We start from the raw sequence: 24,738 nt of genomic DNA, 5'->3' as shown, positions 1-24,738 counted from the left end.
CATAACATAAATTAATTACAACGTAGAAATGAACTAATTATTGTTTGAGATGGTGAATATTTTGGTATTTTATAAAATATCATGCACACGTGCAAAAAATTCTATTTGCTAAAATTTAAAAGAAAAAGTAGTTTTGTCATTTTTCAAAATGACCCATAAAAACGTTGCTATATCTCTTATGACAAAGAGTGTGCATCTACTGGTACATATTCGACTTGTTTTTTGTTCGTAAAATTGGATAAGACTGCATTATATTGAAATAATTACACTAATGACACTTTTAAACCAATATTGATAGAAATTATAGTTTAACTAACGTTATTAAGTCAAATGAACATGGTTTAAAAGTCTTTCTAAACACAATTATTGTAGTTATCTTTGTGCATATGTGCGTGTGTGCGTGCGTGTGCGCGACTGCGTATGCGCGTGTCCACGTGTGCGTGGGTGTGTGTGTCTACGTGTGCGTGGGTGTGAGTGTCCACATGTGCGCGTTTGTGCGTGTGGGTGTGGGTGTGTGTGTGTATACGCGCGGGTGCGTGTGTACGTGAGTAGGCGTGTGCGCTTTTTGTGTTTTTCCTCCAATTTTAATATAATAATTTAATTATCTTGATATTCAAGTCATTAAAATTATTTTGAGATAAGGTTATTTTAATATAAAATTATTTTGGGGCTTTACAATGATGGAGTAGTTTGACTATACTAGGAATGGATTGATTAAATGTTTATAACGGACTAAGGGAAAATTGTTAGCTTTGTCGATTGGGTAGTGTGCCTTGAAGGTGTCCTACGGGATCACCACCTGTTGTGCATTCTTCGAGAGCACTAGAATGACATGTGCATTCTTCGAGAGCAATAGACTGACATGTGCATTCTTCGAAAGCACTAGACTTACATGTGCTTTCTGAAGAGCACTAGACTAATATTTGTGTCCTTTAGGGCATTGGACTGATTATGTGTATTTCTACATGATCACAAGACTTTTAAAGTGCAGGGCACCTCCAATAGGAAGTTAACAATTTTATTTTTCTTCTAACAGGATCAGTAGTGGGTCTCTTACTGGGTATGTTTATACTCACCCTTTTATGTTTAATCTTTTTCCGCGAAACTGCCATAGGGAAATGTCCTTCAAATTGCTTATACTTTATATTTTTTTATTTTGGTTTTCTTTAGTAATTGAGACTGTTTTGGGTTTCATGATTGAACGACTTTTATGTTCTTGAACTTTCTTTATTATCGATACTTTTACACTTTCAAAATTTTATTTGAAATAGAGCCCGAATAAAAACTCTTTAATGTTGTTAAAAAATATATTTTTTTAAATTATAAAGTCTTATGGTTAAAGGACGAATCTAGTCTTAAAGTAATAACTTCAGCTTAATTCGAAAATTAGGTCGTTACAATCTATTTTGCATAAAAGAAAATCATCGATTTTATTTTGGTTAAGAAAAGCTATTTTTCTTCTACATATTTATAACTCTCTTTCTTTCATTGAGTAGGAGACGGGTAGGAGAAAATCATAGGATTCTATTAACTTAAAAAATATTAAATTAATAGAAGTTTCAAATCAACTAACTAATTAACCATTAATCAATTAGTAATAATTAAATCATATTATAATTAATATTTCATTTAAATCTTATTGAATGAATATCTCTCCAATACCTTATAGTTTTATATTAATTTAATTAAATAATATTAAACTAAACTATTAATTAATTAATAACTAAATTAAATATTTTATATTTAACTTAAATTAAATTTGAATCATATTCAAATATAACTTTATCTCATAATTAATAATTTTAATATCAAACAAATCCACGTTAAATTAATATTTGAACTCATTCAAATATTTTATCTCTCATAAATTAATTTTGAACTTTATCTAAAATTAAATTTATATAATAAAGTTTCATTAACATATAACTTTATATTATAATGTATCACTATATATTATACTAATTATACTAATTTCCAAGGTAAATTTGAATATTTCAAATTAGAACCAATATAAATAAATCACATTATCATTTTGTATCATCCATTACTTTCTATTCAGTCATACTAATTGGATCAACCTAATACATAAAACAAATATAGAAAAATTTAATAAAAAAAAAGCATGCACAAATAGAGACAAATAGACATTGATAGTTATCTATCTCTATCTATCTGAAACAAGCACACATAAATTGTTATATTTCTCTATCGAATGGACAAAAATAGCAGTCTATTTATATCTACCTGAGATACAAACATCCAAAGAAAAAAAAAAAAACCTTACCAATAAAATTCTTGTCTTTTCATGTTATTCTAAATGCAACACGTTCTCAGCCCAAGAAGTCAAACAACTCTTCATTGTAAAAGTAGCTTTACTTCTTTCATCAAACCACTTTTGCAATACATCTCTAATTGAACTAAGCATGGTAGTTACAAGTAGTTCTCTAAGAAGAAGAAGACCTTCTAAAAAAATCAACAGTTACATGAGCAACTAATGGATGTAATTAGTTGCATCTTTAGCAAAAGATAAATACCAAGCCACATCATTGTCTTTCTTTACTGGCACCACAGTTGGACCTTGCTTTTACCAAAATCAAGTAAAACAGATAATTCTACTTATCCATCCAATTGAATCTGTTCACATATTAAATCAATTAGAGAATTAAAGCTGACTCGGACATCTACCAAAATTTCAGCAACTAAGTAATTCTCATAAATATTACATCCATTCCATTGACCTCCATAAAAAACAACAATAGGAAAAGACATTATAATCTGTAAATAAAATAAAATTAAGTATTTAATTGTGATAGAAAGAAATAGATAGACATAGATATACATTTATTACTAAATAAAAGAATAAAATGTACAAATGATAATACTAAACACAATGCAAGAATAAGTAAACGATCGTGCAATGAAATAATATACATTAAACGATCCTATTAACCGTGATAAACGACCATTTAACAACGGTAAATGATAATATTGATTAAAATAAATTATCGTGTTGACATGGGTACACGATCATATGATATTGGTGATCGTATTGAATAGTGTAAACAATCGTCTTGTTATCGGTACACGATCATGTTAATATTTGTAACTGATTCTATTGATAGTGGTAACTGATCGTGTAATTCCATGTAAACTATCGTCAAAAACTTTAAACTATCGATCTTTATAATGAAGTACATAATTCATACATTAATACTTAAAATTTGTTGTAACGACCCAACTTTTCTAACTAAGTTGAAGTCATTAATTTTGACAAAGAGACCTTGATTGACACAAATATAGTAAAATTCACTTGAAATCATACGATCAAAGAAAACAAACTTAAGTTCGGGTCCTGTTTCAATAACCAAAACTTTAAAAGTACTATTTACAAAACAACAGTCGTAAACTCAGTTCCATCACAAAAATTTTAAACACCTCATGTACAAAGGAAAAACAAGAAACATAAAGCGGAAGCATTTGAAGGACATTCCCTTATGGCAATCACGTCTCCTTCTTGTCCCTCGCTCGGTCTACCTCCTTTGTTACCTTTGCCTGAAATAGTTAAACATGAAAGGATGAGTATAAACTACCCAATAAGAGACTCGCTATTGGTCCCATTAGGGGAAAAAGAAACTGTTACTTCCTATTGGGGTACCCTGCACAGTCACAGTCTTGTGATCCTGTAGGATACACATAATCAGTCTAACGCCTCAAAGGACGCATAAATCAGTCTAGTGTTCCGCAGAAACACATATCAGTATAATGCTCCCGAAGGATGCACATATCAGGTGGTGATCCCGTAGGACACCTGCAAGGTAACTACCCAATAGAAATCTAACAATTTTCCCCTCAATCCATTCTAAATATCTTAACACTCATTCATAGTACAGTCCAACTACTTCAACATATAATCCTTTCACTTAACACCCTAATAGTCAACCTATCTCACTTTAGCCCAATGTCCGCCAGTAACATATCAATACATTTGTCAATCAAACTATATAGTCATTTCCTTTTCAAAGTGAATTGCAAAGAAATTTTCTCAAATTGAAAAGAAAGGAGAAATATACAAAGTCAGCCACCGCTTCTTCTCCCTTCAGTTTGCAATTTTCGTCTCCCTCTCTTCTATTATTAAAATAAATAAATAAAATATCACAACCCGACTTAACACAAACTATTTACTCCAACTTTTTAAACTACAAATTTAGTTTCTCAACTTTTAATACTATTTAAACTTACAAATCTACTTTATTCATTTCTTCAGATTTATATCTAACAAATAAAAAAAAATCAAAATTTATAGACACTTAAAACATAAAATTGAAAGACCTATTAAACAATTGAAAGGTTTAAGAGGTAACTAGACAAACTTAAAAATTTCGAAGGGAAATAATCTTTTGTTTAACTATTACAATAATTAATTTTTGAAAATATGTTATTTTAGAAAAACTACAAGTGTTTGACAACTCTTTTGAAAGCCTATTGAAATACTCTCAAATTGTATTTAAGCAATTTTAATAAAAAAAGAAAGTCTACATAAAAAAATTACCCTTTTTAAAGGAACATCTTTTCTCTACTCACTCCAATGGAACTCAAACACGTACTTCAAGTTAATTCTGGTATCCAAGAATCAGTCTCATCTAACATAAACAAGAACATTCAACTTGATAGAACTCATTACCTCATTTTTACAATTCCCAAAGTTACTAAATGAAGGACCATTCCTAAAACATACTTACATCCAACTTTCTCCATGAATAAACTTATCGTCTTTTATGTACTGATGATATAGAGATGGAGCGATCAGAGTTTGTTTATGTACCAAATTAGAGTGAGTTGAGAAAAGAGTGGATTTACACAAGGACGAAATGGCTGGCTGCTGCTTGTTCAAAACTGAAAGTTAGGGTGACCTTGTTTCTCATAGGGACTCAGCAAATTGAGGGGCCTCCAGTCTACTTCTTGTCTCATTATACATGCCATTAGCCATTCAACGTTGAAAGTCCATATCCCTTTTTCTACGGCCACCAAGGCTTCCTCCACGTCTTCCTCACAAGCCACAAAGATCGTCTTCCATACGTTGTTTACTTTATCTAGCTCATGAATCACCTAAATTTTCAAGCATAATGAATTTGCCAAGTGAGAGAAAAAAATTATGTATATACTACAAGGAAATTGCAAGAATTCACCCTATCAAAAAATATTAAACAAATTCTTGTTCTAGTCCCTAAAATTTTCCATCTTTTCCCAACTTTCAAAATGCTTCCTATGAGATATATTCCAATCACATATAGCAGAAATGACCGATGAGTATTGGATAAATGAATATTAATTGATAAAATAATTTACTAAAAACCGTTAGTTGGCTACGTTTTGGAAGCTCGATGACTAAAATGGATGTTTTGAAAGTTCTAAGGCTAAAATGGAATTTAAATCAACATAATAGTAAGTTCAAGATCAAAGACAAGCTAAACAATAAAATGTTGCGACAGAAAACAATCTAATCATAATTATAAACATGGATGTATGTATTTGTACACCAAATCACAAAAAATAACTCCAGATTTCGATCTAGAGACAATTAAAAACTTGAACAAATTTGATAATTAAAGAAACACGGAGATGGCCATATGACCCCTTGTGCATAGACTTTTTACATTACATGCTCAATTCCTAGGATCAAAACAAACATAAATATTAAAGACTTAAGAAGCACATACACTCAAGTTTGGCTAGTGTATCAATAAACAATATGTATGGAACACTCGGAGAACACGTGTTGAACACTAGTTAGTACAGTAGATGTGTTAGACAACAAGTATTCCAATGCAATAAAGGTCAAGATTGGTCACACACACATATTAAACTCTTGGCTTTGAATAAGTTTTGAGTGAAGGACAAACTTATTTTTAAGCATATAAATACATAAACTTATTGACTTTGAATTTCTATATAAATATGAGACACACTTTTTAAATTATATATATTAAAACTGTGTTCTAGCACTATCCTATATTTTTTAGAAAAAAATGACACGTCACCATGTCTATGATTTATTGACCCATGTCTAAAATTCGTATACGTGCTTGTTGTTGGAATTTTTTCCTAAAACTCGTAGTTTGTAATCATATTTGTTCAATAAAGTTGTTATTGAGAAATTAAATATTATAATCTTAAATCCAATAAATCAAGTTCCAAGGCTATTTTTGAATAAACTTGAACTTTATGTGTAAACATAAACGTGGATCAAGTTCGAGTATATAGCCTAAATAGTCTATAGTATATGAAATAAAGGTTGGGCGCCTTATTTAGAGAAACTATGGATGCGGCCCACTTTGTAGTACAAACGAGGTGATCCTAATCGTTCATGTAGAGACATGAAAGTGGGGGCATCCTATGTAAAGTGTTTACATAAGACTGAACCATGAATTTATCTTTTTTACGTTATAATACCGTTTACTGTTTAAAACTGACTATCTCAATTATTGATGACCTCGGTAACTTAGTCTTAATCCTGAGTTAACTATGAACTCTTGTTCATACGAGATTATCCTTAGATCTGCATAGGTGAGGGCAGCTCATCAGCGTTGGCCCAATAAGCCTCCAATTTCAAGGGTATGATCGGGTGGATAGCTGGGAACATAGGGTACAAGATGGAATTCACTCCTACCCGCTTTAGGGTTAGTAGATAGGTTGTTCTCTTAAGCACTGAATCCAAGTCTTGAACAAGGGGCCCCACCCTCTCATTGGCCCGAGAGGGATTAAGTTTATAGGTTGAACCTTAAACCAATTGTTCAATAGTGGATTAGTGGGACTTAAGGAGCAAGATGTAATTTTTGGGGGTAAAACGGTATTTTAACCCAGCCAAGGTTACGAGCAACCTGTGAAGGATTAACTTACCAATTATGGTTTTATCAAATGGACACAAATATATCTATAGTGAGGGGAGTGCAACTACGGGACTTTAGTGGAATGACCCGTTAGTTAACGAATGTTGATTAACTCTGTCTAAAAGAGTTTAGCTAGTTAATCTTGAATCGTTGGAGCCCATGATCTATAGGTCCATTAGGTTCCTCTGCTAGCTCATATGGATTAAACTTAGAACAGTGTGATGAAATAAGTCGAATTGTTCGAATTGGGAGAAGAAAGAGAAACCGACAGGTATAGTGATATAGTCGTCGGTCTTCTAAATAGAAAAAGAGCTTCATGTTTTTCATACTATAAGTATGAATGCGGATTCATACTAAGAAGCTCGGAATTGATGGAATTGGTCAAAAATTGTAAAAAGTTAAAATGTTGACTTTTGACTTTGAAAAGTCAAACTTTGACCGACCATATATTCAAATGTGATTTGAATTTTGGAAAAATGAATGCGGATTCATGCTCGGGAGGTTGGAATTAGTCAAGACGGACAAAATGGTAAAAAGTCAAAATATTGACTTTTGACTTAGAAAAGTCAAAGTTTGACTTTTGACTAGAAATATCTAATGACCATTTTACCCTTGGACTAAGTTAGTGGGAAAATCCAACATTTTGTTGGATAATCCCACTAACTCTTAGTGGGATATGTGGCTATATGAGATATAGACACCTAGCCCACTAAGTTCCACTAATTGTTAGTGGAACATTAGGTGTTGAGATTTGACAAATGAATTACATGCATTTTTCATGTAATTAGGTTATAAATAGAGGTGTTTTCAAATGTTGAAGGACTTTTGCCTCTTTTATCATTTTCATCATCTCAACCAAAGAAAAAAAAGAAACCTTCTAACCCCCTTTTATCTCCATTACTTTCTACACCAAAATTGGGTCCCACAACCCGGTTCTTTGTTTAGAGGATAGCAGTTGAGTACTAGTGGTGGTCTCGGTTTGAATTGGTAAGAAGATATCAAACTTTTTGAAAGCTTCAAAGGTAATATTTCCTAAAACCCTAATTTGATTAGTTTATGGTTACATGTTAATTGTGGCAATTAGAGTAGAAATTCGATTCTTTTTCCGCTGTGCATGACTTAGTTCTATCACTTGTTTGTTGAGAACTTCACGTCTTCATTAGATGGGAGGATAGCCATATTATAGTGGTTGTATATGTAAGAAAGAGAACCAAACCTAGTACTCGAGATTTGTACAATAACAGAGAACTTACATTTCCACCGGCTGACTTGACTATCAGGGATAGAGTTTTAGGTGGTGGTTGAGCGTGAGCTGATATGCAAACATCATACCCTTCAAATAAAGCTCAGGACATGCTTTTGCCCTGAGACCTGCAGCTTTTAGGCTGGCTCGATACTTCGATATGTAGTCATCATCATTAGTATGTAAGGCAACTCGTCTGCAGATCAATAAGGAATTAATCAATCACAAAAATTAGGTAGATGAAAAACATAAGTGGAAGAAAATACATTACACTTTGATACTAGCAAGCCATTCGAACTTACCAACAAATTTGCCTTCCCGGTAGCTTTCCTTTAACCAACTGGAGGAGAAAATCCAAGCTCTGAGTAATTTGCAATTAACTTGCAATTTTAGTAACAAGATATAGTAAAAATTATGAGCAAGAGCACACTGACACGCTTGAAGCCACATGGTAATGCATATGCTCGATAATCATTGAGAACATTAACAAGAGAAAATAAAGTTAAGAACAGTAGCTTGAAGAACAAAAAACATTCTACAACATAAAATCTTCAAAAACACATTGCTTAAAATCAAGTTTACTAATATAAAAGGTAAGATATTACGTTCCACTCTCCACACTACTGAAGTTCAACATTTCACATGAAAGAAATGAAATACTACTCTCAAATATAACTGAAAAAAGCATAAATGGGTAAAGAAAAAGCATAGAGAAATGCAAAAGAATCCTTGGCTTTGATATATTGAAAGGTAAAGAATATCAACCATAGATGCCCGGGAGAAGAACTCCTACAAGTACACACTTAACGCAAATTATCATTCGCTAACATGAGACCTTCTAGAGGAATTCTGTTAGGATACTTCCTAACAAGAACAAGATCTTAATTTATTATAATGAACTATAAGAAAATACAAGATAAAACCAAGTATAAGGCACTTGGAACCTCCCTCTTGAGTACTCTCACCCAAGCCCTAAATCACTCCCAGAATTCTCCCCTTACTTACCCTCCCTCCATTTATAATAAGATGTAACACACTTACATAATAACTACTAGTAACTTTCTAAATATCTAATTACCCTTATACCCCTAACCTTATACTAATCTAGGTATCTAACATTACCCGATCCTTCAAAACACCTTGTCCTCAAGGTGAGCTTACAAACATGATCAAGGCCCCCTTTTCTTTTTTTCTCTTTTTAATTGCAAACAATCCCCAACATTCTGCTCTTCAATGTTGAAAAAGAAATCCTCCCCTTCGGCTTTGAAAAACTCTCGATTCCAATAAGGTCCATTGACTTCAGCCACAAAGCAGCCCAATGTACTTGAATTTTCCTTTTCCAAAACACATTGTCTTAGTTAACCCTTTGCATATCACCAACAAGTGTTTAATTTTCAAACTCTTCATCTCTAGTGGGCTAGGCCATAATCAAAGTGTTGCGTCAAGACCAAAATCATACTGTCGCCGGTTTCATTCCTAGGACCCACCTACATACACGTTTTTCTTCCCTCCTATTTTTGGAACTCTCCATCCACTTCATCTACAAAATGATGTGCCCCCAATGTTTTATTTAGAATAAGTTGAAGCTCATTTAGAGTAAGTTGAACCCACTTGAAATAGTAAAACCCAAGATTGTTCCTTTTGTCCTAATCCTCTTTCCTACAAATTTCTACCACGTGATTGGAACCATCAGGTGTGCAGCAACTTCTTCCTCGTCACGTGATTCACCCCTATTCCAGACCACCTTCTCGAGCCTCTATAGACCGGTAACTGTCGGCTTCTTCTTTCTCCATTGCAACCAGCCATTTTGTGTTTCTTTGAGCAACAAGTTTTTCTTCACTCGAGTCTTCATTTCGAGCCTCACAGGTAATCCTCGTCGACCTTCCTCTATAGTTTCTTCTTGGTCACTCTTTGCCATCCTCTTCACCTTCGTTGTATACCCGTTGCAATCGCGTTTTCCTCGATTCTTCTATGGATTCAGCAACTTCTTGGAATCCATCGATTTATGGACCTGAAGATTCCAATCCGTTCTAAATAAACACAATCCAGATCAGTGCCACTGAACACAGGCATTTCAACCTTCTTGAATTTGCTATGATCGTTCGAGTTTTCATCCCTTTCAAACTTGTTTGTTTTACCTTCTACCTTGATTTCCTTCAATGTCTTACCTCCACCTTCGATGATACTCTCAATCGTTGATCCTTTGCTCGACGATCCTTCCATTCTTCTGGAGATTGTCGAATTATCCTTCTGCTATTCCTTCGATGCATTTAGCAACCGTTCTTGTTTTTCCAACTAGATGACCAGTCTTTCGATGCTTTTTGGCAAGCATGACAAGTTTTCTTCAATTGCCAACAACTTGTGTAACTCCACTTGTATCCCCGAGATTTCCTTATCATAGGTCTCCAACTTCTCTTCGATCCGTTTTTGTGCTGCTCTATCGTTCTCCCAAGTAAAAACGCTCTGATACCAAATTGTTAAGATACTGTAAATATACGGCAAGTGTATCTTACTTTATTGAATTACCTCAATGAATTATAGTATAGAGAATAAAAAATCACTCACATCTACTTCCTAAAGGCACACTCCAGTGAGGATCACAACAAAGAACAAGAAAAACTAAGAACAAACCGCAACCATGAAAATGCAAAACAAATAATAAAAAGAACTTGACTTGGACCCTCTACTTCTCCCAAGCACGAAAGACGGCAGCCTCTACTTCTTTGGAATATTTTGTCCCCTTTCTCCCTCATCTTTCCTCCCTTTTATTTTGCTTTACTAACAAACTAATGGGAAAGATCTCCTCTGATATTCTCTCCTCCTATAATCTCTCCTATATTCTCGTGTGGGTCAATATTACCCTTTTTAATTCTTCTACTGTATTTAAATAATATTGGAGACATATACTTCCTAACAAACTAATGGGAACTTGATTTAACTGTGTCACCTTTTAATATCTTTACTATGTGTTCTTTTGCCCTGCAAGCTTTCTACTAACTTATATTAACTCCAAGATTTGTACATGCCTTATGCACAATTGCTTTTGGAATGAAACGATCAGTAGACATGAACCTGAACTCATCTATCAAGCAACTGTCAATTACTGTTGAAGAAGCATGCATGTGACAACTAGTATTCAATGAACAGTCGTGTTCATAAATGTATTTTCATAGCATCCACAACTCGCTCTTCTTATAACGAGATGTCCTAATAAACCATTTGCACCATTCTAGTAGTCATCTAAATTCAAGAGACCTCAAATTTGATATTGTAGTTCTAAATTGAAAGTTGTTATTCACTTCTATTATGCCAAAACACTTTGAAAGCACCTCTTTACTTTCAAATAAACTATTTTCCTTCAAATCACCATGATATGAGATGTCTCTTATAATTTCATCATTTGAAACATAAGAAGAAGAACCTACATTCAATGACATATCAACATTCTATCGTACACTACTAGAAGAAGAAGACATTCTAAAAAAATCAACAGTTACATGAGCAACTAATGGATGTATGTTAGTTGCATCTTTAGCAAAAGATAAATACCAAGCCACATCATTGTCTTTCTTTACTGGCACCACAGTTGGACCTTGCTTTTACCAAAATCAAGTAAAACAGATAATTCTACTTATCCATCCAATTGAATCTGTTCACATATTAAATCAACTAGAGAATTAAAGCTGACTCGGACATCTACCAAAATTTCAGCAACTAAGTAATTCTCATAAATATTACATCCATTCCATTGACCTCCATAAAAAACAACAATAGGAAAAGACATTATAATCTGTAAAAAAAAAAAAATAAGTATTTAATTGTGATAGAAAGAAATAGATAGACATAGATATACATTTATTACTGAATAAAAGAATAAAATGTACAAAATGATAATACTAAACACAATGCAAGAATAAGTAAACCATCGTGCAATGAAATAATATACATTAAACGATCCTATTAACCGTGATAAACGACAATTTAACAACGGTAAATGATAATATTGATTAAAAAAAATTATTGTGTTGACATGGGTACACGATCATATGATATTGGTGATCGTATTGAATAGTGTAAACAATCGTCTTGTTATCGGTACACGATTGTGTTAATATTTGTAAGTGATTCTATTGATAGTGGTAACTAATCATGTAATTCCATGTAAATTATCGTCAAAAACTTTAAACTATCGATCTTTATAATGAAGTACATAATTCTTACATTAATACTTAAAATTTGTTGTAACGACCCAACTTTAAAAGTACTATTTACAAAACAACAGTTCGTAAACTCAGTTCCATCACAAAATTTTTAAACAACCTCATGTACAAAGGAAAAACAAGAAACATAAAGCGGAAGCATTTGAAGGACATTCCCTTATGGCAATCACGTCTCATTCTTGTCCCTCGTCAGTCTACCTCCTTTGTTACCTTTGCCTGAAATAGTTAAACATGAAAGGATGAGTATAAACATACCCAATAAGAGACCCGCTATTGGTCCCGTTAGGGGTAAAAGAAACTGTTAACTTCCTATTGGGGTACCCTGCACAGTCACAGTCTTATGATCCCGTAGGATACACATAATCAGTCTAACGCCTCAAAGGACGCATAAATCAGTCTAGTGTTCCGCAGAAACACATATCAGTCTAATGCTCCCGAAGGATGCACATATCAGTCTAGTGCTATCGAAGGATGCACATATCAGGTGGTGATCCTGTAGGACACCTGCAAGGTAACTACCCAATAGAAATCTAACAATTTCCCCCTCAATCCATTCTAAACATCTTAACACTCATTCATAGTACAGTCCAGCTACTTCAACATATAATCCTTTCACTTAACACCCTAATAGTCAACTTATCTCACTTTAGCCCAATGTTCGCCAGTAACATATCAATACATCAGTCAATCAAACTATATAGTCATAACACCCCTCAATTCACCAGTACACAACCATACTTTAGTATAACATACACCAAATCTAAACGACAATCACAAGTTCACATCCACATTCCATACAAACACAATCTACAATTGTCGTCCTGTCTACATCCATACATATTTATATATATATATTCCCAGACATCACATATGCATTCAACATCAAGTCTACATTCATACGTATATATATCGTTTCGACATCTTTACTCAATCGGAGGTAACTATACAGACAGCACAATTCAAAACTATAGGTGAGTCCAGTAGTAGAGAATCCCTTAGCTTATAACCTTACTTAAGCTTCTTTTTCAAACTAAAGTGCAACGAACCGACCTAAACATAATTGAAGAGAAATCAATCACTTCCACAAACAATTTAATCCATTCAATTCACTCTATATGTAAATTCCATAACTTACCCAAATTGTGGAGAATCAAATTCTAACGGAGACGGATCGGTGCAACAAATAACCAAACAATTCAAATCTAAACATACATGGCGTGACGGAACCGGAGTGACTCGGGCTAACGGTGATGCGACGATAGGACAAAATTTGCTTGACGCTCGATGTAGGTGGAAGACGGTGATGAAGTTGATTGGAGAATGAAAAGAGAAGGAAGAAGAGAGACGGTGGTGTGGCAGTAGGTTGAAGAGGAAGAGAAAGGAAGAAGATGAATAGGAAAAGAGAAAAAATAAGATTAAATATTATAAATATATATATATATATGAAATACAAAAATAAAAGTAGAATAACGATGAAATTTTGAAAAATGAAAATTTGGATAAAGTAAAATTTGAAAATAAAGATTTGATATAAATCCAATATTTGGAGGAAAAAAAAAGTGTGTTAAGATAATGTAGGAGAAAATCAATATTTATGCTAAAATTTTGCATATTTCAAAATTAGTTACAGTTTAACTAAAAAGCAGGCGAGGAGATTTTAGGGTTAATGAAAATTCAAAACACATGAAATGCTCATGTTTGCTATTCTTCTAATAAAATTTTGCTATTTTCTCAAATGAGTGTAATCCAACAAAATGAAGTTGTGTGTGTGTGAACAAAAATGAGGTAAATAGCTTTGATGATGATGGCAAATGGGTAAAGAAAATCTTATCTTATTCTTCACTTTTCATTTAATTGACAAAAAGTAACCAACCATATGAAGGGAAAAACAAAATGCTCTCTCAGTTACTTTACTCATTTCTTTGTTCTTTGTGTGGGAGATATTTGAAATGGAGATGAATATCAAAATGAAAGAGAGATTATGCATACACTGTGAGAAGCACACAGAAAAATTGAAAATAAATTGAAAAGAAGAGAGAGATAAGTCTGAGGGAGAAATATTCATTTCCTTTTCAAAGTGAATTGCAAAGAAATTTTCTCAAATTGAAAAGAAAGGAGAAATATACAAAGTCAGCCACCGCTTCTTCTCCCTTCAGTCTGTAGTTTTCGTCTCCCTCTCTTCTATTATTAAAATAAATAAATAAAATATCACAACCCGACTTAACACAAACTATTTACTCCAACTTTTTAAACTACAAATTTAATTTCTCAACTTTTAAACTATTTTAAACTTACAAATCTACTTTATTCATTTCTTCAGATTTATATCTAACAAATAAAAAAAAATCAAAATTTATAGACACTTAAAACATAAAATTGAAAGACCTATTAAACAATTGAAAGGTTTAAGAGGTAACTAGACAAACTTTAAAATTTCGAAGGGAAAGAATCTTTTGTTTAACTATTACAATAATTAATTTTGAAAATATGTTATTTTAGAAAAACTACAAGTGTTTGACAACTCTTTGAAAGCTATTGAAATACTCTCAAATTGTATTTTAAGCAATTTTAATAAAAAGAAAGTCTACATAAAAAAATTACCCTTTTTAAAGGAACATCTTTTCTCTACTCACTCCAATGGAACTCAAACACGTACTTCAAGTTAATTCTGGTATCCAAGAATCAGTCTCATCTAACATAAACAAGAACATTCAACTTGATAGAACTTCATTACCTCATTTTTACAATTCCCAAAGTTACTAAATGAAGGACCATTCCTAAAACATACTTACATCCAACTTTCTCCATGAATAAACTTATCGTCTTTTATGTACTGATGAATATAGAGATGGAGTGATCAGAGTTTGTTTATGTACCAAATTAGAGTGAGTTGAGAAAAGAGTGGATTTACACAAGGACGAAATGGCTGTTTCTCATAGTGAAAGTTAGGGTGACCTTGTTTCTCATAAGGACTCAGCAAATTAAGGGGCCTCCAAGTCTACTTCTTGTCTCATTATACATGCCATTAACCATTCAACGTTGAAAGTCCATATCCCTTTTTCTACGGCCACCAAGGCTTCCTCCACGTCTTCCTCACAAGCCACAAAGATCATCTTCCATACGTTGTTTACTTTATCTAGCTCATGAATCACCTAAATTTTCAAGCATAATGAATTTGCCAAATGAGAGAAAAAATTATGTATATACGACAAGGAAATTGCAAGAATTCACCCTATCAAAAAATATTAAACAAATTCTTGTTCTAGTCCCTAAAATTTTCCATCTTTTCCCAACTTTCAAAATGCTTCCTATGAGATATATTCCAATCACATATAGCAGAAATGACCGATGAGTATTGGATAAATGAATATTAATTGATAAAATAATTTACAAAATACTAAAACCGTTAGTTGGCTACGTTTTGGAAGCTCGATGACTAAAATGGATGTTTTGAAAGTTCTAAGGCTAAAATGGAATTTAAATCAACATAATAGTAAGTTCAAGATCAAAGACAAGCTAAACAATAAAATGTTGCGAGCAGAAAACAATCTAATCATAATTAGAAACATGGATGTATGTATTTGTACACCAAATCACAAAAAATAACTCCAGATTTTGATTTAGAGACAATTAAAAACTTGAACAAATTTGATAATTAAAGAAACACGGAGATGGCCATATGACCCCTTGTGCATAGACTTTTTACATTACATGCTCAATTCCTAGGATCAAAACAAACATAAATATTAAAGACTTAAGAAGCACATACACACAAGTTTGGCTAGTGTATCAATAAACAATATGTATGGAACACTCGGAGAACACATGTTGAACACTAGTTAGTACAGTAGATGTGTTAGACAACAAGTATTCCAATGCAATAAAGGTCAAGATTGGTCACACACACATATTAAACTCTTGGCTTTGAATAAGTTTTGAGTGAAGGACAAGCTTATTTTTAAGCATATAAATACATAAACTTATTGACTTTGAATTTCTATATAAATATGATACATACTTTTTAAATTATATATATTAAAACTGTGATCTAGCACTATCCTATATTTTTAAGAAAAAAATGACACGTCACCATGTCTATGATTTATTGACCCATGTCTAGAATTCGTATACGTGCTTGTTTGTTGAGAACTTCACGTCTTCATTAGATGGGAGGATAGCCATATTATAGTGGTTGTATATGTAATATAGAGAACCAAACCTAGTACTCGAGATTTGTACAATAACAGAGAAATTACATTTCCATCGGCTGACTTGACTATCAGGGATAGAGTTTTAGGTGGTGGTTGAGCGTGAGCTGATATGCAAACATCATACCCTTCAAATAAAGCTCAAGAACATGCTTTTGCCCTGAGAACTGCAGCTTTTAGGCTGGCTCGATACTTCGATATGTAGTCATCATCATTTAGTATGTAAGGCAACTCGTCTGCAGATCCATAAGGAATTAATCAATCACAAAAATTAGGTAGGATGAAAAACATAAGTGGAAGAAAATACATTACGCTTTGATACTAGCAAGCCATTCGAACTTACCAACAAATCTGCCTTCCCGGTAGCTTTCCTTTAACCAACTGGAGGAGACAATCCAAGCTCTGAGTAATTTGCAATTATGAGCAAGAGCACACTGACACGCTTGGAGGCACATGGTAATGCATATGCTCGATAATCATTGAGAACATTAACAGGAGAAAATAAAGTTAAGAACAGTAGCTTGAAGAACAAAAAACATTCTACAACATAAAATCTTAAAAAACACATTGCTTAAAATCAAGTTTACTAATATATAAGGTAAGATATTACGTTCCACTCTCCACACTATTGAAGTTCAACATTTCACATGAAAGAAATGAAATACTATTCTCAAATATAACTAAAAAAAAGCATAAATCGGTAAAGAAAAGCATAGAGAAATGCAAAAGAATCCTTGGCTTTGATATATTGAAAGGTAAAGAATATCAACCATAGATGCCCTGGAGAAGAACTCCTACAAATACACACTTAACGCAGATTATCATTCGCTAACATGAGACCTTCTACAGTTATTCTGTTAGGATACTTCCTAACAAGAACAAGATCTTAATTTATTATAATGAACTATAAGAAAATACCCGATCCTACCTCCCTCTTGAGTACTCTCACCCAAACCCTAAATCACTCCCCAGAATTCTCCCCTCACTTACCCTCCCTCCATTTATAATAAGATGTAACCACACTTACATAATAATTACTAGTAACTTTCTAAATATCTAATTACCCTTATACCCCTAACCTTATACTAAGCTAGGTATCTAACATTACCCGATCCTTCAAAACACCTTGTCCTCAAGGTGTGCTTACAAACATGAAATAGTAAAACCGATTGTTCCTTTTGTCCTAATCCACAATTTCTACCACGTCATTGGAACCATCATGTGTGCAGCAACTTCTTCCTCGTCACGTGATTCACCCCTATTTCAGACCACCTTCTCGAGCCTCTGTAGACCGGTAACTGTCGGCTTCTTCTTTCTCCATTGCAACCAACCATTTTGTGTTTCTTTGAGCAACAAATTTTTCTTCACTCGAGTCTTCATTTGAGCCTCACAAGTAATCCTTATCGACCTTCCTCTATAGTTTCTTCTTGGTCACTCTTTGCCATCCACTTCACCTTCATTGTATAACCGTTGCAATCGCGTTTTCCTCGATTCTTCTAAGGATTTAGCAACTTCTTAGAGTCCATCGATTTATGGACCTGAAGATTCCAATCCGTTCTAAATAAACACAATCCAGATCAGTGCCACTGAACACAGGCATTTCAACCTTCTTGAATTTGCTATGATCGTTCGAGTTTTTATCCCTTTCAAACTTGTTTGTTTTACCTTCTACCTTGATTTCCTTCAATGTCTTACCTCCACCTTCGATGATACTCTCAATCATTGGTCCTTTGCTCGACGATCCTTCCATTCTTCCGGAGATTGTCGAATAAAAAGAACTTGACTTGGACCCTCTACTTCTCCCGAGCACGAAAGACGGCAGCCTCTACTTCTTTGGAATATTTTGTTCCCTTTCTCCCTCCTCTTTCCTCCCTTTTATTTTGCTTTACTAACAAACTAATGGGAAAGATCTCCTCCGATATTCTCTCCTCCTATAATCTCTCCTATATTCTCGTGTGGGTCAATATTACCCTTTTTAATTCTTCTACTGTATTTAAATAATATTGGAGACATATACTTCCTAACAAGAACAAGATCTGAATTTATTATAATGTAACTATAAGAAAATACAAGATAAAACCAAGTATAAAGCACTTGGAACCCTCCCTCTTGAGTACTCTCACCCAAGCTTATATCACTCCCCAGAATTCTCCCAACTTACCCTCCCTCCATTTATAATAACATGTAACCACCCTAGTTACCACACTTACATAATAACTACTAGTAACCACACTTACACAATAACTACTAGTAACTTTCTAAATATCTAATTACCCTTATACCCCAACCCTATACTAATCTAGGTATCTAACAAATTCCATAACATAATGTATTAGGGGAAGAAGGAAATCGAGGATAAAAACACTAGCTAGCCAACAAATATCTTTTATTAGTGAGCTTGAGCCATTTTACACGTAAAATGAGAAAAGTATTTCCTAAACCCTACCCAAATTAGCCTAATGGTTGTCTTAACAACCACTACCCACCATCACGATAGAAACAACTGAAAAGGAAGAGCATGATACAATCCAACTCAAACATAAGAATTGATTTTGATGTTTAACTAAAAGTAAACAGGCAGTAGAATAAGAAACTATACCCTTTTAGATCTAGAAGGTTCACAACAATTTCTAGCCTAAGCACAACTACGAGGCAATGGAAGAATAACGGCAAAGGCCTTGTGTGCATGGAATCGCTAACTTTTGTGCAAATGAGATAATTATCGGTATTCAAAGGCCAAAAGGACACATAGAAGAGTGTTCGTCTAAGGCTGCAAGACTAACCCTAAAAAGAGAGCAATACAAAAATTTAGAGTTTTTCGCACTTTTCCTGTAATGACATGAGTGCTTGTACTCCCATCAGTAGTGAGAGAACCACCAAGCTCCTCAATCATCTGAATTAGAAAACAACTGCACATTAGAGTAGTCACAATTTGGAATAAATAGAACTTTTAATTGTTAGAATCTTAGAATATTTATGAAAAGTTTATGGGAATATTTTTCTTAATTCCTAAATATTTTCCTTTTTTATTCCTCTGTATATTCTATTTATTCTCCCTTGTACCTATTGTATTTTTCATCAGAAAATAATAAGAAAAAAAATATAGTGGTTTTTCTCCTGGTACACAGGTTTCCACGTAAAGTTTTGTGTTTGTTTGTCTCCCTTTCAATATGGTATCCGAGCAGGTGGTCCAAGAAGGTCTTGTGTTCAAGCCTCGCATTGTCGTTTCCTCCCCAATTAAAATCCATTTCCAGTTGTGGGCCTTTCAAATATTTCAAGCCCACAAGTGAGGAGAGTGTTGGTGATATATAATTGAATTTTCTTTCTTTTTTTTTAAAAAAGGATACGAGTCTCACTATTATTAATATAAAGAAAGAGACAAAGCTCAATATACATGAGGATTATACAAAGAGCAAAAAGGGAGAGGGAAGATCAACAAGCGCATCCGGGCATCTCAAACTAGGTTGACACCCCCTTAGTGCCCTCAAAACATCCAAAAAGCGACAACACAAGATCAAAACAAAAAGCCACAAAAACAGAGACAAACAAAATGATAAAAAGAATCTTTCCAAAGCAAAATCATAATCAAAGGCAGCATGCTGAGAACAAAGAAGAATAAGCCTTGATTGGTTGAGCAAAAACTGTTTGAAGCAGAGGGCTGATCCGAAAGTCCTGATCATCAAAGACTTCAAAGTGGGATGCTGTAAAGGCTGGCCAATATAACACAATATCCTACGTCGAAGATCTTCTTTTGCATTACATTTTCTAAAATTCCAATCCACTCTGTTAAAGGCCTTTTCAAGGTCTAATTTAATGATCCATCTTTTCTTTTTTCGGATACTATAGACCTCACAGTTTCTTTTGCTATTAAAATAGGATCCAAGATTTGGCACTCTTCCAGAAAGCCACATTGTAATGGAGAAGTATGTTAGATTCTAACAATAAAACACAAAATATCCTAACGAAATGGCTAAACAGAGGCAGCACTCTGTAATTCTTTATTTATGTAAAAGCCAAAACACATTCAACAGTAGTAGATATGAAAAATAAAGGAAGAACAACATAGAAAACTTACCCAACTCCTTTATACGGGGCTGGATACCCTCAGGCTACAGCAACCTTTACTCTCCTTGAAATAACAAAAAAAGACCTAGCCTCCCCTACCCCAACATTACATATTTATATCTCTCTCTCTCTTCCTCCTGGCGGGCCCCACCTACACGATCCTCTCCCATTATTCTCTCATAATTGGTTGCTAAGGAATTTCCCTTTCTACCCTTCCTTTTATAGGTATAGATAATAGGAGGTCTTACAAAGTAATACCTGGCCTGACTTTCTTTAATCTTTCTGCGAGAACCTTTCCAAACAACTTATAAATTAATGTTGAAACAACTTATAAGCCACACTGTAATGACCTTCCTTCTCTTGACCGAACTTCAATAATCGACAACTTATATTTATCCATAGTGCCTTTATAATACAACTGGCAATCTCTTCTCTTTTGGTCTCCGGAATCAATGCTCTATCTGGATTAGCTTTCTTCAAAAGATTTTTAATAGCCAATTGTTTCGAATGGCCCATGAATCCTCTAGTGTTCCATGATATAATCTCCATCTTTGCTACCTCTGCCCTTATATCAATTCAATTTCACATGCTGCCAAGAAAGGAACCAACTCTTGAGGGGGAAGGATACTTGCTGACCTGCACAAAATTTCTTTTTATGGGGAGGAAAACAATTTAATAAAATATGGACCGAGAGAGTCACTGTCCTCTTGTTTCTCTGTCTCTGATTGAATTATTTCTTCCTCAACTGGTTCAAATTCTGCACTACTTACACTGGTGACTGATTCAACTTCCTTGAATTCATCTTCTAGGTTCTCAACTTTTTTTAGATAAGAAGTATCTTGCACAAAATTAAAGAATGAACCAGAAAGTTTGGAGGAGGATTGAGAAAATTTATTACTTAAGGAGGAAGGCAGTACTGACCTTTTGCCAACTGAATTTTGAATTTGTATCTTCACACAACTTTCCTCTAATAAATCAGAATTAGTTAAGCTCATCCAAATGTTGCGAAAAGTTCTCCCTTTGGTATAGGTCTTGAGGTGCTTAGAAAAATTTATGGCATGAAATGGAATAGCTTTCATTGCAGAGGATATTTTAGTCTTGGGAGAGGCTGGTAATTTTGGTTGAGAACTGAAAACAGGAGATGGCCCGCAAGTGAAGTTCCTTGATGGAGGAGAGGACTCTGATTCTTCCTCCAATTCGTCAGAATACCAAAAGCCATTGGAATTCTGTTTAATAGAATTCTTGGGGCCTACCATCTGTGTGTCAGCTTTAAAAATGTCTGCAAATACATTAAGTTTGAAAAAATTTGGTTGGGGAGGGCTAGGTGAGCTGTTTTTTAGATAATAAAATGCCGACTGGCTGCCTTTTCTTCTTTCGAGGTCTGTTTTTCTCTCTTTTCTGTTGAAGTCTTTTCCCCTTCTAAGTACATGGAGATGCCAGCTATACCCAAATTTGAATTTTGCCTTCTGAAAATTATTTTTTTCGGCGAGGATTCAAGGGCTGAAACTCTTTCCGGTCGAACAAGGTTTTCTTCTTCATCACCCAACTTCCTAAGTGCTTCGAAAGGATTTCTTGAGATGGATAAGCCATTCTGTTTGAGAAAATTAAGGTATCTGGGAGACCATCACTTTGGAGCCCTTCATCTAAAATCACTGAATTTATTCTACATAAATCAATAGGATTGGAAAAATCACTTTGAAATAGATCATATTGGATTATTACAGGAGCTTCTAAGGGTTCAAAATCCCCAAAATTAAGGGAAAAATTTCCTCAGTTCTCACTCTTTAATTCTATAGTTGCTGGTAAGAATCCGCAAAGATTTTTCCGAACTTTAATTCTTGCTTCAGAGAACTTGATCAGATTGAGTGTTTCTAAGATTATACTTTCTAGTCCACCAAAGTAGCTTAAGCTTAAGGCTATAATTGAATTTTCTTTCAACCATCAGCTTAAAATTTTTGGTGAATCGGTGGTTTAATATTTATATTAATATTTATAAAAAAAAGTATACAGCTAATGCCATATAAAATAAATAAAGAAATACTATAAAATCTACATCCATAAAATATGCATGTGAACACATATCAGAAGATGGATATTCGTAAGTTAGAAAGACCGATAACAAAATGTCATAATTAAACAACAACATTAATATTATAGGTAGTTTCAAGCTTCATTTGTCTATTCTAGGTAGGGATATTGAATAACTCTTAAAAATAATATAAAGATTGAATCCCTAAACTTCATGTTAAAGAAACTGATTAATCATTTTTGGCAGGATGTCAGATTCGCCTTTCGAAATCCTACATGAGTAGAGCCAGCCAAATAAGCCAAGCAAGATATGCCTCTTAAGGAATATGGAGAAGTTCAATGACTGGGTATGTATATGATAAGCCTTAACCTCAATTTTATTTATCAATAATGGAGGGAAGGAATCAGAAGCTTCTCTAGCTCTCCCAATTATTCTAAGAAACCTGATACAAGCTATGCCAAAACATACCCTCCCCAAACAATCATAATAGTATTTATATGAAAGCATAAAAGACTCATGGCCCCCTTAACTAGCAGCATTCAGACCAACAAAACAGCTTCCCATCCTCCTCTCCTGAATCCTTTCTTGTGCCTACGGGTGTACACCTTCACTACCATGGGCCTATCAGTATGTAGAGATCGTAGAGGCTGTATGAGCCAAGGAGCTGGAAGAGTAGGATTAGGGAAGTGTGGAGTTTTCCGCTCTTTGTTTGGCCAAAAGTGTTTGTGGACTCCCGACAAGAAAATTTCAATTTTATGCCTTATTGACTTCGTATGTCCTAGGCCCTAAGAGTTCAAAACTTTCTAGATTTCACAACTTCTTGGACCACTCCTTGTGCCAAACACCCCTTTAAAGAATACTAAGCCAAGGATATAAAACTTCAATACTATCAATAGAAAATCTCATAAAAGAAACATGAATGATGAATATTTTAGAAGACTATAAATTGGTACCGTACCTTCATGAGCTGAGTTTTCTTAGTTTCGTCTGCAATGTTCATCAGCATAATTTTAAATGGTTTTCCTAATGTGTTCTCTTCAGAATTGAGGTCCTCTGATGCCACATTTACACTTCCAAATTCTTGACAGAAATTTTGTGTACACTGATTGGTTGGATTTTTAGGATAAATACTTGATAAAATCTCATGCTTTGAATTGGCTAAAGAGCATCCTTGAGAGCAGGTATCGTATACATCACTTTCAGGATCAAGATTTTTGTTAGAGTGAGAATGAAAATGGTCCAGATTGACTCCTTTTACTTTCTTTGACTTCAAGGAAGAAAGTGATGCTTCCCAAACTCTCTTTGCGCTATGTTTAGAGCAAGAACAATGTGTCTCATCCAAATTACCAAGAGTATTGGATAATTCTACAATACTAGCTGTCGTGTTGTTCTCTATTTCTGCAAAAGAAACCGGACCGTTGCTATCATGCACTGCATCCTGGTTTAAATAAACCGTTATGAGATAATTAAGCAACATATGGAGAATAATTTAAATTGTACTATCTTGTGGAACAAAACCTGAATTACATATACCCTGAATTTCATTTTCTTCTCCAAGGGGCACTAAAGTTACAAACTCGTCATGTTGAAAATTCAAATTTTGAATGGTATGCTGATCAGTTGAATTTGAAACGTTGCAACCTCGATTGGCAACACTGATTCTTGCAGCATACGGGGCTTCAGGCTTTAGTAGAGAAAGTAACTTTGGAAAGTCAGTCGAACACATTGAAATTCCCTGAATGTGCGAAATCCATGGATTTTATTACACATCCCAAAGGTTATAATCAATTGGTTCTCGAAGTACGCCACCTTCATCCCCATTACAAAACTATGTTCTGTCGAGCTGATAGCACACTTGTTCTTTAAGAATGTCTTGAAGTGATGGGGAGTTCCATCAAGCATTGTGAGTGACAGGGATGGTAGATTCATTGGTACTCTCCGGACCGAACTATTCGCCTTCTTGGGGACACGCCTAAATATATCCTTAAGCTGCCATCCTCAGACGAATGGCCAAACTGAAGGATTCAATTGTATGCTTAAGGAATATCTACGACATTTTGTTGATTTTGGACAAAAGAATTGGGCC

General features: G+C 34.1%; 1 protein-coding gene and 1 long non-coding RNA gene across 3 annotated transcripts; both read right to left on the bottom strand.

The window, feature by feature from the left end:
• Positions 1-4,537: 4,537 nt before the first annotated feature.
• Positions 4,538-8,237, bottom strand: LOC116405873. Its single transcript, XR_004218952.1, has 2 exons — positions 8,141-8,237; positions 4,538-5,106 (listed from the first exon to the last, which is right to left on the bottom strand). It is a non-coding gene; the product is annotated as an uncharacterized LOC116405873 (long non-coding RNA).
• Positions 8,238-16,420: 8,183 nt separating this feature from the next.
• On the bottom strand, positions 16,421-24,181 carry LOC116405870. Of its 2 annotated transcripts, none has more exons than XR_004218948.1 (3): positions 19,158-19,174; positions 16,902-16,960; positions 16,421-16,794 (listed from the first exon to the last, which is right to left on the bottom strand). XR_004218948.1 is itself a non-coding variant. In XM_031889656.1 (3 exons), coding segments are annotated over exons 1-3 (579 nt in total). In that variant the 5' UTR covers positions 24,130-24,181; the 3' UTR covers positions 16,421-16,793. The 2 variants fall into 2 exon arrangements, 1 of the variants encoding a protein (XP_031745516.1); XM_031889656.1 differs by lacking the exon at positions 19,158-19,174 and adding an exon at positions 23,611-24,181.
• Between the last annotated feature and the right edge of the window lie 557 nt (positions 24,182-24,738).

The sequence above is a fragment of the Cucumis sativus genome, unplaced genomic scaffold (genome assembly GCF_000004075.3).
Source record: "Cucumis sativus cultivar 9930 unplaced genomic scaffold, Cucumber_9930_V3 scaffold40, whole genome shotgun sequence".
Lineage (NCBI taxonomy): Eukaryota > Viridiplantae > Streptophyta > Magnoliopsida > Cucurbitales > Cucurbitaceae > Cucumis > Cucumis sativus.
This window is presented reverse-complemented; position numbering and strand designations above follow the sequence as displayed.

Bases quoted from the DNA above. Each gene is read 5' to 3' on its own strand.
- LOC116405870 (XM_031889656.1), bottom strand. From the start codon at position 24,129: ATGTTGCTTAATTATCTCATAACGGTTTATTTAAACCAGGATGCAGTG. The intron at 16,961-23,610 runs GTACGGTACCAA...CAAATTACTCAG, and splicing joins AGAAAACTCAGCTCATGAAG to AGCTTGGATTGTCTCCTCCA.